We start from the raw sequence: 13,754 nt of genomic DNA, 5'->3' as shown, positions 1-13,754 counted from the left end.
TATTGTGTTCAAGTAAACTGAATACTTTTATTTTGAAACGTTTTTAGACCTGTTAATGCCGCTTAATGCCGCTAAGACGCTGATTTCACAGAGCTACCCTGCCCAGTTAGTTTTCTCGAGCAGCCTGCCCTTCCCAGCGCCAGACTGTGACGTCACCTGCGAAGCATCCTCTCTTTCTCTGGTCTATCTGAACGTTCTCCATCCACCCACCAACTGCGGTATAGGCATAACTAAACAATGTTGTTTCCACTTCTGTTGAGAAGTCTGTTTTTTCTGTCAGTTGCTGGTTTCAAAGAGTACAAAAAATGTCAAAAACCATTGACCTTTTAGCAATTTAACCTCCACAGAAACCATCTTAATATGCATTACCATTTCTACCGATAGTGGAAGAACTGCTCTCTAAAACTTTTATCAAAAATAATTCATTTTTAATTTGCATAAATTTGCATGAACTGCAATGTTTTCAAAGTCAAACAACAACACAGTGGTAGACATTTTAAATGCTACTGCTCTTTTACCATTTCAGCTACAAACATTGAAACAACTAACATTTTTTTACTTTATACATTATACCTATTTAAATCATTTTTCATTATCATAAAATAACCCACTAACAGTAATATTTACTCTTGAACTGTTAAAGCTAGAGACACTAAATTAACTTTCTCATGTTCAGGCTATCCTATCAATCAAATCAATCGTTCCACCTATCTGTACTTTTTGAACTATAACAATAAAAAATATGCATAAATTAACATGGTTTTGAATGAGAAACATAGTAATACAGTGGTAGCTATTCAAAACGGTCCTGCTTCTAAACCAATGAAGCTACAACAGCTTTAAAACATTCAGGCTATAAAACATGCAGGCTATCCTAACATCAAATTTCCTATAACCCTTTGATAACCCTTTGATTTGCATAAATTAGCATAACACTTCATGGATTCAATGCCAACCATAAGAACACAGTAGACAATTTAAAAGCTACTGCTTTTTAACAATTTCAGCTACAAACATTAAAACAACTAACATTAGTATAAAATAACCACCAACACTAATAGTAACTCTTGAACTGTTCAAGCTAGAGACACCGAACCAACTTCACATGTTCAGGCTATCCTATTCTATCTATTCTATTCTATCTATCTATTTTCAACTATAAGCAGTCACTATCATTGCTACTGCAGTCACTAAAACTACGTTAACTCATTTCCCAACCATAAATACTTTAAGACAAGCTAGCAAGCACACATATTTTCTTTAGGAAATGTACTTTTCTAGTTCACAAGGAATTTACTTGAATCACCAGCAAATACATAAAACCCAAAGACAAAGGATTGTAAATATGAAATATTACATTAAAGATTCCACTGTTATACTGCAAACAAAATCTTAATTGAGCGAACCAATTAATGAATTTCTACTTTTAGCTATGGAACATCAACATAACATAAAAATGTTCAAATTCGTATCTAACAGACAACTATCTCCACCTTCCTTGACTTCCTTCACATCTGGTTAATATTCTTTAGAACACACCATATTCCACTAGAGTAGAAGAAGAAAAATCAAAGTCAGATATTTTGTTCTCCTTGTATACCTTTTCATAAAAGCGTCTCAGAGTAAGCCTAGGAGTGCTGATCTAGGATCAGTTTTGTATTTTACATCACAATGAATAAGTCTGAGACGCTTTGCGAGTATAGGCCCTCACCCTGGACCAGTGATTGGAAGTTACTACTCCTCCCTGACACTGTATTTGCACTGCTGATCTCGGTCCCAGTCTCAGGCGAGGCTGGCCGTACCTCCTCCTCTTTCCTCCCCAGCAGTCTGTTGAACAGCTTCTGGAAGTTCCCACTGAAGGCAGAGCTGGAGAAGTAGTACACGATGGGGTTCAGCACGCTGTTGAAGTAGGTGAAACACACAGAGGTGTAGAACGCCAAACTGGCCTCTTTGAAATAATGGCACTCGCTGTACCAGGCCTTGAGGATCCACACAGCGATCCGAGACACTGTACTGGGGAAGAAGCAAATTATGAAGATGAGTGCCACGGCCATGACAAACTGCACCGCACGTTTGATCTTCCCCCCGGTGTCGATCGTCTTGTTCTTCAGCTGCCAGGTGATGCAGACCGTGCAGAAGGTGACAATGGCAGTGGGCAAGAAGAATTGGGTCACGTATAAGGTGTTGTGCCACGTAGACAGCGGGCTGAAGCCCATGCAGATGTTGAAGCTCTCGCACTGTGTCTGGTTGTTGCGGTAGAAGAAGTGTTTGTTGGTCAGCAGGTACCCGGTTGCAGCGATGATCAGCCCCCACAGGCCCAGAGACACCCACAGAGCATAATTCAGGCCCATCCGGTTGATCTTGTTCATGGGGTGAACGATCTTGAGGTAACGGTCGACAGCCACTGCAGTGAGGAAGAAGATGCCAGCGCCGCGGTTGACCGTCAACATGAACAGCATAATCCGGCACATGGCATCACCATGGATCCAGTGCTTGCCGCGTCGGTAGTAGTCGGCTCTGAATGGAAGACAGAACAGGACGATGGAGTCGGCAACGGCCAGCTGTGTGAGGTAGACAGAGTTGGGCTTCCAGGTGTCCATGTGGAAAATAAACATCCACAGAGCTACAACATTCCCGATCAGCCCAAACATGAACTCTAGCACCAGGATGGGAGGCAGGACATGGTCCAGGATGGGAGACTCAAAGGCACAGCAGTCATCTTCTGTAGTAGTGAAGTTTGCCATGGGTCAAACGATACGCTTTTAACAGGAGAGACCGTCTGTGTGCTGCTTTGCTCCTCTCTGAAAATAGTCAATATTGATAGTGTTGTCTAGGCACCTCCTGCATTTAACCAGGGATTTTATTGTGTGTGGTCATGCAAACGATCTTCCGGTGCCAACAATGTGGAGAGAGTGTGTGGGTGTGCAGTGTGTTATCTCTTATGGAGCTCTGTAGGCAGATGGCTCTGAGTGAGTACACCAACAGCCCAGGGATTATGGGGTGTTGGGTCCCAAAGACCCTCCCCCTTAAGATTCATATGCTTGTCTCACTACTGTGCTGTTGCTATGTGTCTGATCTCTGACAATATACTTTACACAAGCTATCTACTTTCATCTTTGCGGTTAAGGCCTAGCAAGTGTGCCTGCATGCTGGGTGTGAGTCAGACCGAAACTAGATAAAGAGAAGTAACAAGTGTCTGGTTTTGACATTTTGATCTTGTGAAAAGTGGTCAATGCTAATGAATTCAGAGAAGCTACTGTCCTAGGTTACCTCAGCTTATTGCAGCACATATACACTGAAGTAGATGATCCCACCATCAGGGAAGTGATCAAAGTATATAATCAGCTGCGCCCTTTGGTTGGTTGCAGAACTTACTGTGAAACATGCATGCTGTGCTTCCATTGTTAACTTCTCTCTGCAATTGCATTAATAAAGGTTTGGTTTATTTAAAGAAGATAGTCTGACTGCAGATTTCACCAATAAGCCAATGATTGACAAGGAACAAGGAACCTACCCCGACAGGGGTCATTATAAAACTATTATGCTGGTGGAAAGATCATACTCGTGGGTATATAAGGGAGCCCAAGGGTTCCAAGAATACAGTTAACTTAAAGGTCACAACACCTGGTCTGGTTCAGTAGGCACAAATTGGAAGAAAATGTGCCTAACGAAGCAGTTTTAAAGGGAGGTCATCTCGGACTCTTATCTATTCTTTATCATTGTGCCAGGAGATTTGCTTGTTTGAGGGAAACACCATCCATATTTTGCATCCTGAGATGCCAGTGAGCCTTATCCAATAGTTAGACATATAGATCCTGTTAGATGTGATTTAAAATCCTTTCAGAAAATGTTAACTACCTGATTATGTGCAGCCCAATTTCCTATAATAATATCACCATAATGCATATTTCCAAGCATGTCACTGGGTTCCATTGGCCCCGTCCCTTTCCCAGAGAATATAAGAACTGAGAACTGAAAATAAAAGCAAAAGGTGGCGCTACAAAGTATTAACTTAAGGGGGCTGAATAATTTAGCACGGCCAATTTTTCAGTTTTTGATTTGTTAAAAAAGTTTGAAATATCCAATAAATGTCGTTCCACTTCATGATTGTGCCCACTTGTTGTTGATTCTTCACAAAAAAATACAGTTTTATATCTTTATGTTTGAAGCCTGAAATGTGGCAAAAGGTCGCAAAGTTCAAGGGGGCCGAATACTTTCGCAAGGCACTGTATATCTCATTCAGGTACACACAGACTACTCATCTATTTCCTGTAACTAACTTTTTTCAGCCAGCTATGTGGCGTTGGAGAGTAAACACAGCCGTCTTACCTCAGGCCACTTTTCCTGAATGACATCGACGATGTCATCTGTAAAATCTCCCTGAATGATGAATTCACCCTCCGCCGTCAACGAGGCGCCGCAGGAGAACTTCTGGGCAAAGAATCTCTGAGCCTCTTTAAGGTCAGGTTAGGTTAGGGTCTGTCCATGTCTTTAACAAGGTGTTTACAGTAACAGTATGTGACAGTCAGTCTTACCAAAGGTGTTCATTCCACAGACTCGGGTGACATATTTCTTCTTGGAGCGGGGGATTTTAGCTATCGGTATTTTCTGAGGGACAGTCTTCTTTTTCTGTTTGATCTGTCCACTGCCACCTAGAGAGAGTCAGCACAGATGGGTTAGAACAGGGTTCTCCTAGTATATAGGTCCTGGATGGCAGGAAGCTTGGCCCCAGTGATGTATTGGACCGTACACACTACCCTCTGTAGCACCATACAGTCAGATGCCGAGCAGTTGCCATACCAGGCAGTGATGCTTTCAATGGTGCAGCTGTAGAACTTTGAGGATCTGGGGACTCATGCCAAATCTATTCAGTCTCCTGAGGGGGAAAAGGTGTTGTCGTACCCTCGTCATGATTGTCTTGGTGTGTTTGGACCATGAGTTTGTTGGTGATGTGGACACCAAAGAACTTGAAGCTCTCAACCTGCTCCTCTACAGTCCCGTTGATGTGAATGTGGCGTGTTCGGCCCTCCTTTTCCTGTAGTCCATGATAAGCTCCTTTGTCTTGCTCATGTTGAGGGAGAGGTTGTTGTCCTGGCACGCCATTGCCAGGTCTCTGACCTCCTCCCTATAGGCTGTATCATCGTTGGCGGTTATCAGGCCTACCACTGTTGTGTCGTCAGCAAACTTAATGATGGTGTTGGAGTCGTGCTTGAACTAGGAGTACAGGATGGGACTAAGCACGCACCCCTGATGGGATCCCGTGTTGAGGATCAGCGTGACATGTGTTGTTGCCTACCCTTACCACCTGGGGGCGGCCCGTCAGGAAGTCCAGGATCCAGTTGCAGAGGGAGGATTTTAGTCCCATGGTCCTTTCTTAGTGATGAGCTTTGTGGGCACTGTGGTGTTGAACATTGAGCTGTAGTCAATGAACAGCATTATCACATAGGTGTACATTTTGTCCAGGTGGGAGTGTGGAGTGCGATTGCGTCATCTGTGGATCTGTTAGGGCGGTATACGAATTGGGTCTAGGGTTTCCGGGATGTTGTTGATGTGAGCCATGACCAGCATTTCAAAGCACTACCGACATGAGTGGTACGGCGGTAGTCATTTAGTTAGGTGACCTTCGCATTCTTGGGCACAAGGACTATGGTGGTCTGCTAGAAACATGTAGGTATTACAGATTCACTCAGGGAGAGCTTGAAAATGTCAGTGAAGACACTTGCCAGATGGTCCGCGCATGCTCTGAGTACATGTCCTGGTAATCTGTCTGGATTACCCCGCGGCCTTGTGAATGTTGACCTGTTTAAAAGGTCTTGCTCACATCGGCTATGGAAAGCGTAATCACACAGTTGTCCGGAACAGCTGGTACTTTCATGCATGATTCAGTGTTACTTGCTGGAAAACGAGAATAAAAAGGCATTTCGCTCATCTGGTAAACTCACGTTGCTGGGAAGCTCATAGCTGGGTTTCCCTTTGTAGACCGTGATAGTTTACAAACCCTGCCACATCTGACAAGCATCAGAGCCAGTGTAGTAAGATTCAATCTTAGTCCTGAATTGACACTCTGCCTGTTTGATGTTTCACCTGAGGGCATAATGGGATTTCTTAATAGGGATACGTACGTACGGTCACTGTGTAGACAACATCGTCACTGCACTTATTGATAAAGCCGGTGACTGAGGTGGTATACCCCTCAATGCCACTGGACTAATCTCGGGAACATATTCCAGTCTGTGTTAGCAAAACAGTTCTGTCGCGTAGCATCCGCATCATCTGACCACTTCCATATTGTGAGTGTCACTGATACTTCCTGATTTAGTTTTTGCTTGTAAGCAGGAATCAGGAGAATATAATTATGATCAGATTTGCCAAATGGAGGGAGAGCTTTGTACGCGTCTCTGTGTCTGCAGTAAAGGTACCTAGTTTTTCCCCCCTCTGGTTCCACATGTAACATGCTGGTAGAAATGAGGTAAAACGGATTTAAGTTTCCCTGCATTAAAGTTCCTGGCCACTAGGAGCACTGGATGAGCATTTTCTTGTTTGCTTATGGCCTTATACAGCTCGTTGAGTGCGGTCTTAGTGCCAGCATCAGTTTGTGGAGGTAAATAGATGGCTACGAAAAATATGAAAACTCTCTGTAGATAGAGTGGTCTACAGCTTATCATGAGGTATTCTACCTCTAGCGAGCAATAGACATCGCGCACCAGCTGTTATTGACAAAATAGACACACCCCACCCCTTGTCTTACCAGATGTAGCTGTTCTGTCCTGCCGATACACAGAAAACCCAGCCAATTGTATATGATCCGTGTTGTCGTTCAGCCACGACTCGGTGAAACATAAGATATTACAGTTTCATGTCCCATTGCTCGGATAGTCTCGAACGAAGATCATCCTGTTTATTCTCCAGTAATTTCACGTTGGATAATAGAACGAATGGTAGAGGTCGGCAAGACCCACTCTCCGACAAATTCTCACAAGGCACCCCAATCTCAGCTCCCTGTATTTCCGTATATTCTACACGCGAATGACGGGGATTTGTGCCTGGTCTCAAAGTAGTAGTAGTAGTCAGACTCATTAAAGAAAACTTATTTGTCCAGTTCAAATTGAGTAATCGGGATTCTGATATCCAGAAGCTCTTTTTGGTCACAAGACACAGTAGCAGCAACATCATGTACAAAATAAGTTAAACAATGCGACAAACACCCAAATTAGCACAAAGGCTGGGGGGTCCCTGAAGGTTGTGCTGGGATACACTGGTTTAGGATTTGAGGAAGGATGCATTCAAGAAATCAAATGAAGAGGAACTCAGACCTCTCTTCTGCTTCTTCTTTTCATCCTCCTCTCCAACAAGGGGCACCTCTACACCGCCAGTGTCCTGCTTGGAAGCATTTCCTACCGGACCAGTAAGGCATAAGGCATAAGGCATAAGTAAGGCATAAGAAAAAAAATGTTTTTAATAAGACATCATTCATTATTGCCCACCTCCAGAGTATTATTGCCCATCTTCCTGATAGGAAACAGAGAGAGAAAGAAAGACCGAGAAACTGTCTGATGAAACTCACCTACACTCATCTTGGCAAACACATCTGGGAAGTTCTTCTCCAGCCACTGCCTGCATTTGGATGGCTCAGGCATGTACTCACAGTACTCTGTGGGCAAGGAGCACACTGGAAAACCAACAACAGAGGTGTTAGACCTTGACAATCATGTGATACCGCAAATCAATGTTTTAGGAATTGGCCATGAGCATGTATAGATCACTAGAATAGGGTGCCATTGGGCCTCCCGGGTGGGGCAGTGGTTAAGGGCGCTGTACTGCGAGAGACTCTGGGTTCGCGCCCAGGCTCTGTCGCAACCGGCCGCGACCGGGAGGTCCGTGAAGAATAGGGAATAGGGTGCCATTTTGGAAAATGCCCAGTAGTTTTTACCGCCACAATACTGGACTTTCTTTGGGCACTGTGTGTCTGGGTCAGCACTCCCATGATGGCCTGCTTTGTTTTCTGGTGAACACGTCTCTGCATTCTCAGAAGTAGCCATTACAGATTATCTGAACACAGAGGGAAAAAAGGTTAATTGGATAAAGTATACCTTCAAATCGAACAAAAAGTGACAATCAGCCTTTCACCAGACAACTTGGATCCTGGACCCTCGACAATGGATTGGTCTGAGGACAGCAAACTCGCATTGTCAAAACACTAAAAACAGATCCTTGTCGTGGCCTGCCATGTCACAGTGAACATGGACTGCCACTTTAATCAATGCATAACACCTAACTCACCATGAAAACTGTTGCAATATATTTGACTGATGATGCTACTCCTGCTGCTATTGTAGTTACTTTGCACTCAATACATTTGTATTTATATTACCTTTATTTAACTAGGCAAGTCAGTTAAGAACAAATTCTTATTTTCAATGACAGCCTAGGAACAGTAGGTTAACAGCCTTGTTCAGGGGCAGAAGGCCAGTAAGTTATTATAATGCTCATAGTAAATACTTGAATTTAGGGGGGTAAATACCCAACCGATGTGCAGTACGAAAAACTAGGCAGCCATTTCCTAAGTTGCGTCACCGGAAGCCCTTTCCAACAGTCTTGAAGAAGTTCCCACATATGTTGAGCACATGTTGGCTGGTTAGTTTGCTTTGGGTCATTGTCCTGTTGAAAAACAAATGATAGTCCCACTAAGCACAACCAGATGGGATTGCGTATCGCTGTAGAATGCTGTGGTATCCATGCTGGTTAAGTGTGCCTTGAATTCTAAATAAATCATAGACAGTGTCACCAGCAAAGCACCCCCACACCATCACAACTCCTCCTCCATGCTTTACTGTGGGAACCACACATGCAGAGATCATCCGTTCACCTACTCTGCGTCTCACAAAGACACGCCGGTTGGAACCAAAAGTCTCCAATTTGGACTAATCAAACTAAACAACAGAATTCCACAGGTCTAATGTCCATTGCTCATATTTCTTGGCCAAGCAAGTCTCTTCTTCTCATTGGTGTCCTTTATAGGTGGTTTTGAAGTTTGCAATTCGACCATGAAGGCCTGATTCACGCAGTCTCCTCTCAACAGTTGATGTTGAGATGTGTCTGTTACTTGAACTCTGTGAAGCATTTATTTGGGCTGCAATCTGAGGTGCAGTTAATTGTCGATTTCTGAGGCTGGTAACACTAATGAACTTATTGTCTGCAAGGTTCTTCCTTTCCTGTAGCGGTCCTCATGAGAGCCAGTGTCATCATGGCGCTTCATGGTTTTTGCGACTTCACTTGAAGAAACATTCAAAGTTCTATAGATTTTCCGTATTGACTGACATTCATGTCTTAAAGAAATGGTGGACTGTCATTATTCTTAGCTTATTTGAGCTGTTCTTGCCGTAATATGGACATGGTCTTTTACCAGATAGGGCTATCTTCTGTGTACTCCTCCCTCCTACCTTGTCACAACTGATTGGCTGAAATGCATTAAGAAGGAAAGAAATTCCACAAATAAATTTTTAACAAGGAACACCTGTTATTTGAAATGCATTCCAGGTGATTACCTCCTGAAGCTGGTTGAGAGAATGCCAAGAGTCTGCGAAGCTGTATCCTCATACCCCCGCACACCTCATACCCCCGCACATCCACTCGGTACTGGTACCCCTTTGTATAGCCATCATTCCTCATTACTCATTGTGTTTTTATTATTACGTGTTTTACTTTTCTAATATTGCTCTATTTTCTTTCTCTCTGCATTGTTGGGAAGGGCCCATTAGTAAGCATTTCACTGTTAGTCCACACCTGTTGTTTACAAAGCATGTAACAAATACAATTTGATTTGCTAGCTGCTCAACCAAAATATACTGTGCGGTATTGTGTTCAAGTAAACTGAATACTTTTATTTTGAAACGTTTTTAGACCTGTTAATGCTGCTTAATGTCGCTAAAAGACGCTGATTTCACAGAGCTACCCTGCCCAGCTAGTTTTCTCGAGCAGCCTGCCCTTCCCAGCGCCAGACTGTGACGTCACCTGCGAAGCATCCTCTCTTTCTCTCATCTGTCTGAACGTTCTCCATCCACCCACCAACTGCGGTATAGGCATAACTAAACACTGGCCAAATATAATAAAACGTTTATATATTATATATATATATATATACAGTGATAATTAAAATCATATTGTACATGTTATAGAACAACATGTATTCACATTTGCTATTATGAAAACACATTGCCAGTGTACTTACTAAACCATAGACAACCTCACAAAACACATTTGTCTCACTTGGAAAGTCAGTGTATTTGACATCTTTCAATGAAAATAATCTCTCTGGAAATAATCTACTTGAATCATTGGTTTGTGGAAATCACAATGAATTAGTGTGCTTGCTGAAGGAAAGACCACTCTAGATTTATTATGCACAGTTCAGACACAGAACTTATGGCAAGTCAAACTGAATAAAATTAAGAGCGGGCTGGCAAGGTTGAGAGTTATTCTTGACATGGGATTGGTTTCAACCAACCGCTCCTCAACACCCAAGGCTTCCTAGTTGGATTTGGGTCGAATTCAGGCATAGCAGTGAAATAACGAAAAAAGCCAATAAAGACGATTCACACACCTGTTCAGTGATGAAGTTAATGTTTTAAACAGTGAATATGATTGCTGTAATGTGTCTTGGCTAATGTAACGTGTCTTCAGATTTCATGACTCCCTTATACTAAGGAATCGTAGTCTCCTCATCCCTTAAATAAACCATGAGATATGTGAGAGAGCAATATTACTGTGCAATGCAGACATTCTATTTTCTCCCGCAAAACTATTTGTTTATTGATGTAGTGCCAATTGGCTATGAATGTTTCCACTTCTTTTGAGAAGTCTGTTTTTACCGTCAGTTGCTGGTTTCAAAGAGCACAAAAAATGTCAAAAACCATGAGCCTTTTAGCAATTCAACCTCCACAGAAACCATCTTAATATGCATTACCATTTCTCCCGACACTGCTCTCGAAAACTTTTATCAAATATAATTTATTTTAATTAGCATACATTTGCATAAACTGTAATGTTTTTAAAGTCAAACAACAACACAGTGGTAGACATTTTAAATGCTACTGCTCTTTCACCATTTCAGCTACAAACATTGAAACAAAAACAAAAACATTACTTTATACATTATAACTATTTAGATCATTATTCATTATCATAAATAACCCACCAACAGTAATATTTACTCTTGAACTGTTAAAGCTAGAGACACTAAATTAACTTTCTGTTAAAGGTAGAGACACTAATTTAACTTTCTCATGTTATCAATCAAAACAATCTTTCCACCTATCTGTAATTTTTGAACTATAACAATAAAAAATATGCATAAATTAACATGGTTTTGAATGAGAAACATAGTAATACAGTGGTAGCTATTCAAAACGGTCCTGCTTCTAAACCAATGAAGCTACAACAGCTTTAAAACATTCAGGCTATAAAACATGCAGGCTATCCTAACATCAAATTTCCTATAACCCTTTATGAACTATTTTGATTTGCATAAATTAGCATAACACTTCATGGATTCAATGCCAACCATAAGAACACAGTGGTAGACAATTTAAAAGCTACTGCTTTTTAACAATTTCAGCTACAAACATTAAAACAACTAACATTAGTATAAAATAACCACCAACACCAATAGTAACTCTTGAACTGTTCAAGCTAGAGACACCGAACCAACTTCACATGTTCAGGCTATCCTATTCTATCAAATAATCAAATCAAATCTGCCTACTTTTTCAACTATAACCAGTCACTATCATTGCTACTGCAGTCACTATCACTACTATAACTTATTTCACAACCAAAAATACTTTAAGACAAGCTAGCAAGCACACACATTTTCTTTAGGAAATGTACTTTTCTAGTTCACAAGGAATTTACTTGAATCACCAGCAAATAGACAAAACTCAAAGACAAAGGATTGTAAAATATGAAATATTACATTAAAGATTCCACTGTTATACTGCAAACAAAATCTTAATTGAGCGAACCAATTAATGAATTTCTACTTTTAGCTACAGAACATCAACATAACATAAAAATGTTAAGATTTGCATCTAACAGACAACTATCTCCACCTTCCTTGACTTCCTTCACATCTGGTTAATATTCTTTAGAACACACCATATTCCACTAGAGTAGAAGAAGAAAAATCACACAAAGTCAGATATTTTGCTCTCCTGGGTACCTTTTCATAAAAGCGTCTCAGAGTAAGCCTAGGACTGCTGATCTAGGATCAGTTTTGTATTTTACATCACAATGAATAAGTCTGAGACGCTTTGCGAGTATAGGCCCTCACCCTGGACCTGTGATTGGAAGTTACTACTCCTCCCTGACACTGTATTTGCACTGCTGATCTCGGTCCCAGTCTCAGGCAAGGCTGGCGGTACCTCCTCCTCTTTCCTCCCCAGCAGTCTGTTGAACAGCTTCTGGAAGTTCCCACTGAAGGCAGAGCTGGAGAAGTAGTACACAATGGGGTTCAGCACGCTGTTGAAGTAGGTGAAACACACAGAAGTGTAGAACGCCAAACTGGCCTCTTTGAAATAATGGCACTCGTTATACCAGGCCTTGAGGATCCACACAGCGATCCGAGACACTGTACTGGGGAAGAAGCAAATTATGAAGATGAGTGCCACGGCCATGACAAACTGCACCGCACGTTTGATCTTCCCCCCGGTGTCGATCGTCTTGTTCTTCAGCTGCCAGGTGATGCAGACCGTGCAGAAGGTGACAATGGCAGTGGGCAAAAAGAACTGGGTCACGTATAAGGTGTTGTGCCACGTAGACAGCGGGCTGAAGCCCATGCAGATGTTGAAGCTCTCGCACTGTGTCTGGTTGTTGCGGTAGAATAAGTGTTCGTTGGTCAGCAGGTACCCGGTTGCAGCGATGATCATCCCCCACAGGCCCAGAGACACCCACAGAGCATAATTCAGGCCCATCCGGTTGATCTTGTTCATGGGGTGAACGATCTTGAGGTAACGGTCGACAGCCACTGCAGTGAGGAAGAAGATGCCAGCGCCGCGGTTGGCCGTCAACATGAACAGCATAATCCGGCACATGGCATCACCATGGATCCAGTGCTCCCCGCGTCGGTAGTAGTCGGCTCTGAATGGAAGCCAGAACAGGACGATGGAGTCGGCAACGGCCAGCTGTGTGAGGTAGACAGAGTTGGGCTTCCAGGTGTCCATGTGGAAAATAAACATCCACAGAGCCATAACATTCCCCATCAGCCCAAACATGAACTCCAGCACCAGGATGGGAGGCAGGACATGGTCCAGGATGGGAGACTCAAAGGCGCAGCAGTCATCTTCTGTAGAAGTGAAGTTTGCCATGGGTCAAACGATACACTTTTAACAGGAGAGACTGTCTGTGTGCTGCTTTGCTCCTCTCTGAAAATAGTCAATATTGATAGTGTTGTCTAGGCATCTCCTACATTTGACCGGGGATTTTGTTTGCAGTCATGCAAACGATCTTCCGGTGCCAACAATGTGGAGAGAGTGTGTGGGTGTGCAGTGTGTTCTCTTATGGAGCTCTGTAGGCAGATGGCTCTGAGTGAGGACACCAACAGCCCAGGGACTATGGGGTTTAGGGTCCCAAAGACCCTCCCCATTATTAAGGGGACCTTAAGATTCATATGCTTGTCTCACTATTGTACTGTTGCTATGTGTCTGACACTATACCTTGCACAAGCTATCTATTTTCATCTTTGCGGTTAAGCCCTTAAC

General features: G+C 42.6%; 3 protein-coding genes across 3 annotated transcripts; all 3 read right to left on the bottom strand.

Annotated features, from left to right (window-relative positions):
- Window positions 1-417: 417 nt before the first annotated feature.
- LOC109877929 (hydroxycarboxylic acid receptor 2-like) lies at window positions 418-2,942 on the bottom strand. Its single transcript, XM_031802340.1, has one exon. The coding sequence runs from the start codon at window positions 2,742-2,744 to the stop codon at window positions 1,662-1,664; it is 1,083 nt and encodes a 360-aa protein (XP_031658200.1). The 5' UTR covers window positions 2,745-2,942; the 3' UTR covers window positions 418-1,661.
- A 1,351-nt stretch (window positions 2,943-4,293) lies between these two features.
- LOC109877928 (density-regulated protein-like) lies at window positions 4,294-8,048 on the bottom strand. Its single transcript, XM_020470162.2, has 5 exons — window positions 7,931-8,048; window positions 7,565-7,669; window positions 7,314-7,394; window positions 4,536-4,652; window positions 4,294-4,469 (listed from the first exon to the last, which is right to left on the bottom strand). Exons 1-5 carry the CDS (start codon window positions 8,037-8,039, stop codon window positions 4,294-4,296), a joined length of 588 nt encoding a protein of 195 aa, XP_020325751.1. The 5' UTR covers window positions 8,040-8,048.
- Window positions 8,049-10,997: 2,949 nt separating this feature from the next.
- Window positions 10,998-13,419, bottom strand: LOC116356647 (hydroxycarboxylic acid receptor 2-like). Its single transcript, XM_031803311.1, has one exon. The coding sequence runs from the start codon at window positions 13,359-13,361 to the stop codon at window positions 12,279-12,281; it is 1,083 nt and encodes a 360-aa protein (XP_031659171.1). The 5' UTR covers window positions 13,362-13,419; the 3' UTR covers window positions 10,998-12,278.
- Between the last annotated feature and the right edge of the window lie 335 nt (window positions 13,420-13,754).

The sequence above is a fragment of the Oncorhynchus kisutch genome, linkage group LG23 (genome assembly GCF_002021735.2).
Source record: "Oncorhynchus kisutch isolate 150728-3 linkage group LG23, Okis_V2, whole genome shotgun sequence".
NCBI classification, from domain to species: Eukaryota; Metazoa; Chordata; class Actinopteri; order Salmoniformes; family Salmonidae; genus Oncorhynchus; species Oncorhynchus kisutch.
This window is presented reverse-complemented; position numbering and strand designations above follow the sequence as displayed.

Coding starts and splice junctions, on each gene's coding strand:
- LOC109877928 (XM_020470162.2), bottom strand. CDS start 8,039: ATGGCTACTTCTGAGAATGCAGAGACGTGTTCACCAGAAAACAAAGCA. Junction 4,653..7,313: donor AAAGAAGAAGCAGAAGAGAG/GTCTGAGTTCCT, acceptor GACTCTCTCTAG/GTGGCAGTGGACAGATCAAA. Junction 4,470..4,535: donor CTGTGGAATGAACACCTTTG/GTAAGACTGACT, acceptor AGACCCTAACCT/AACCTGACCTTAAAGAGGCT.
- LOC109877929 (XM_031802340.1), bottom strand. CDS start 2,744: ATGGCAAACTTCACTACTACAGAAGATGACTGCTGTGCCTTTGAGTCT.
- LOC116356647 (XM_031803311.1), bottom strand. CDS start 13,361: ATGGCAAACTTCACTTCTACAGAAGATGACTGCTGCGCCTTTGAGTCT.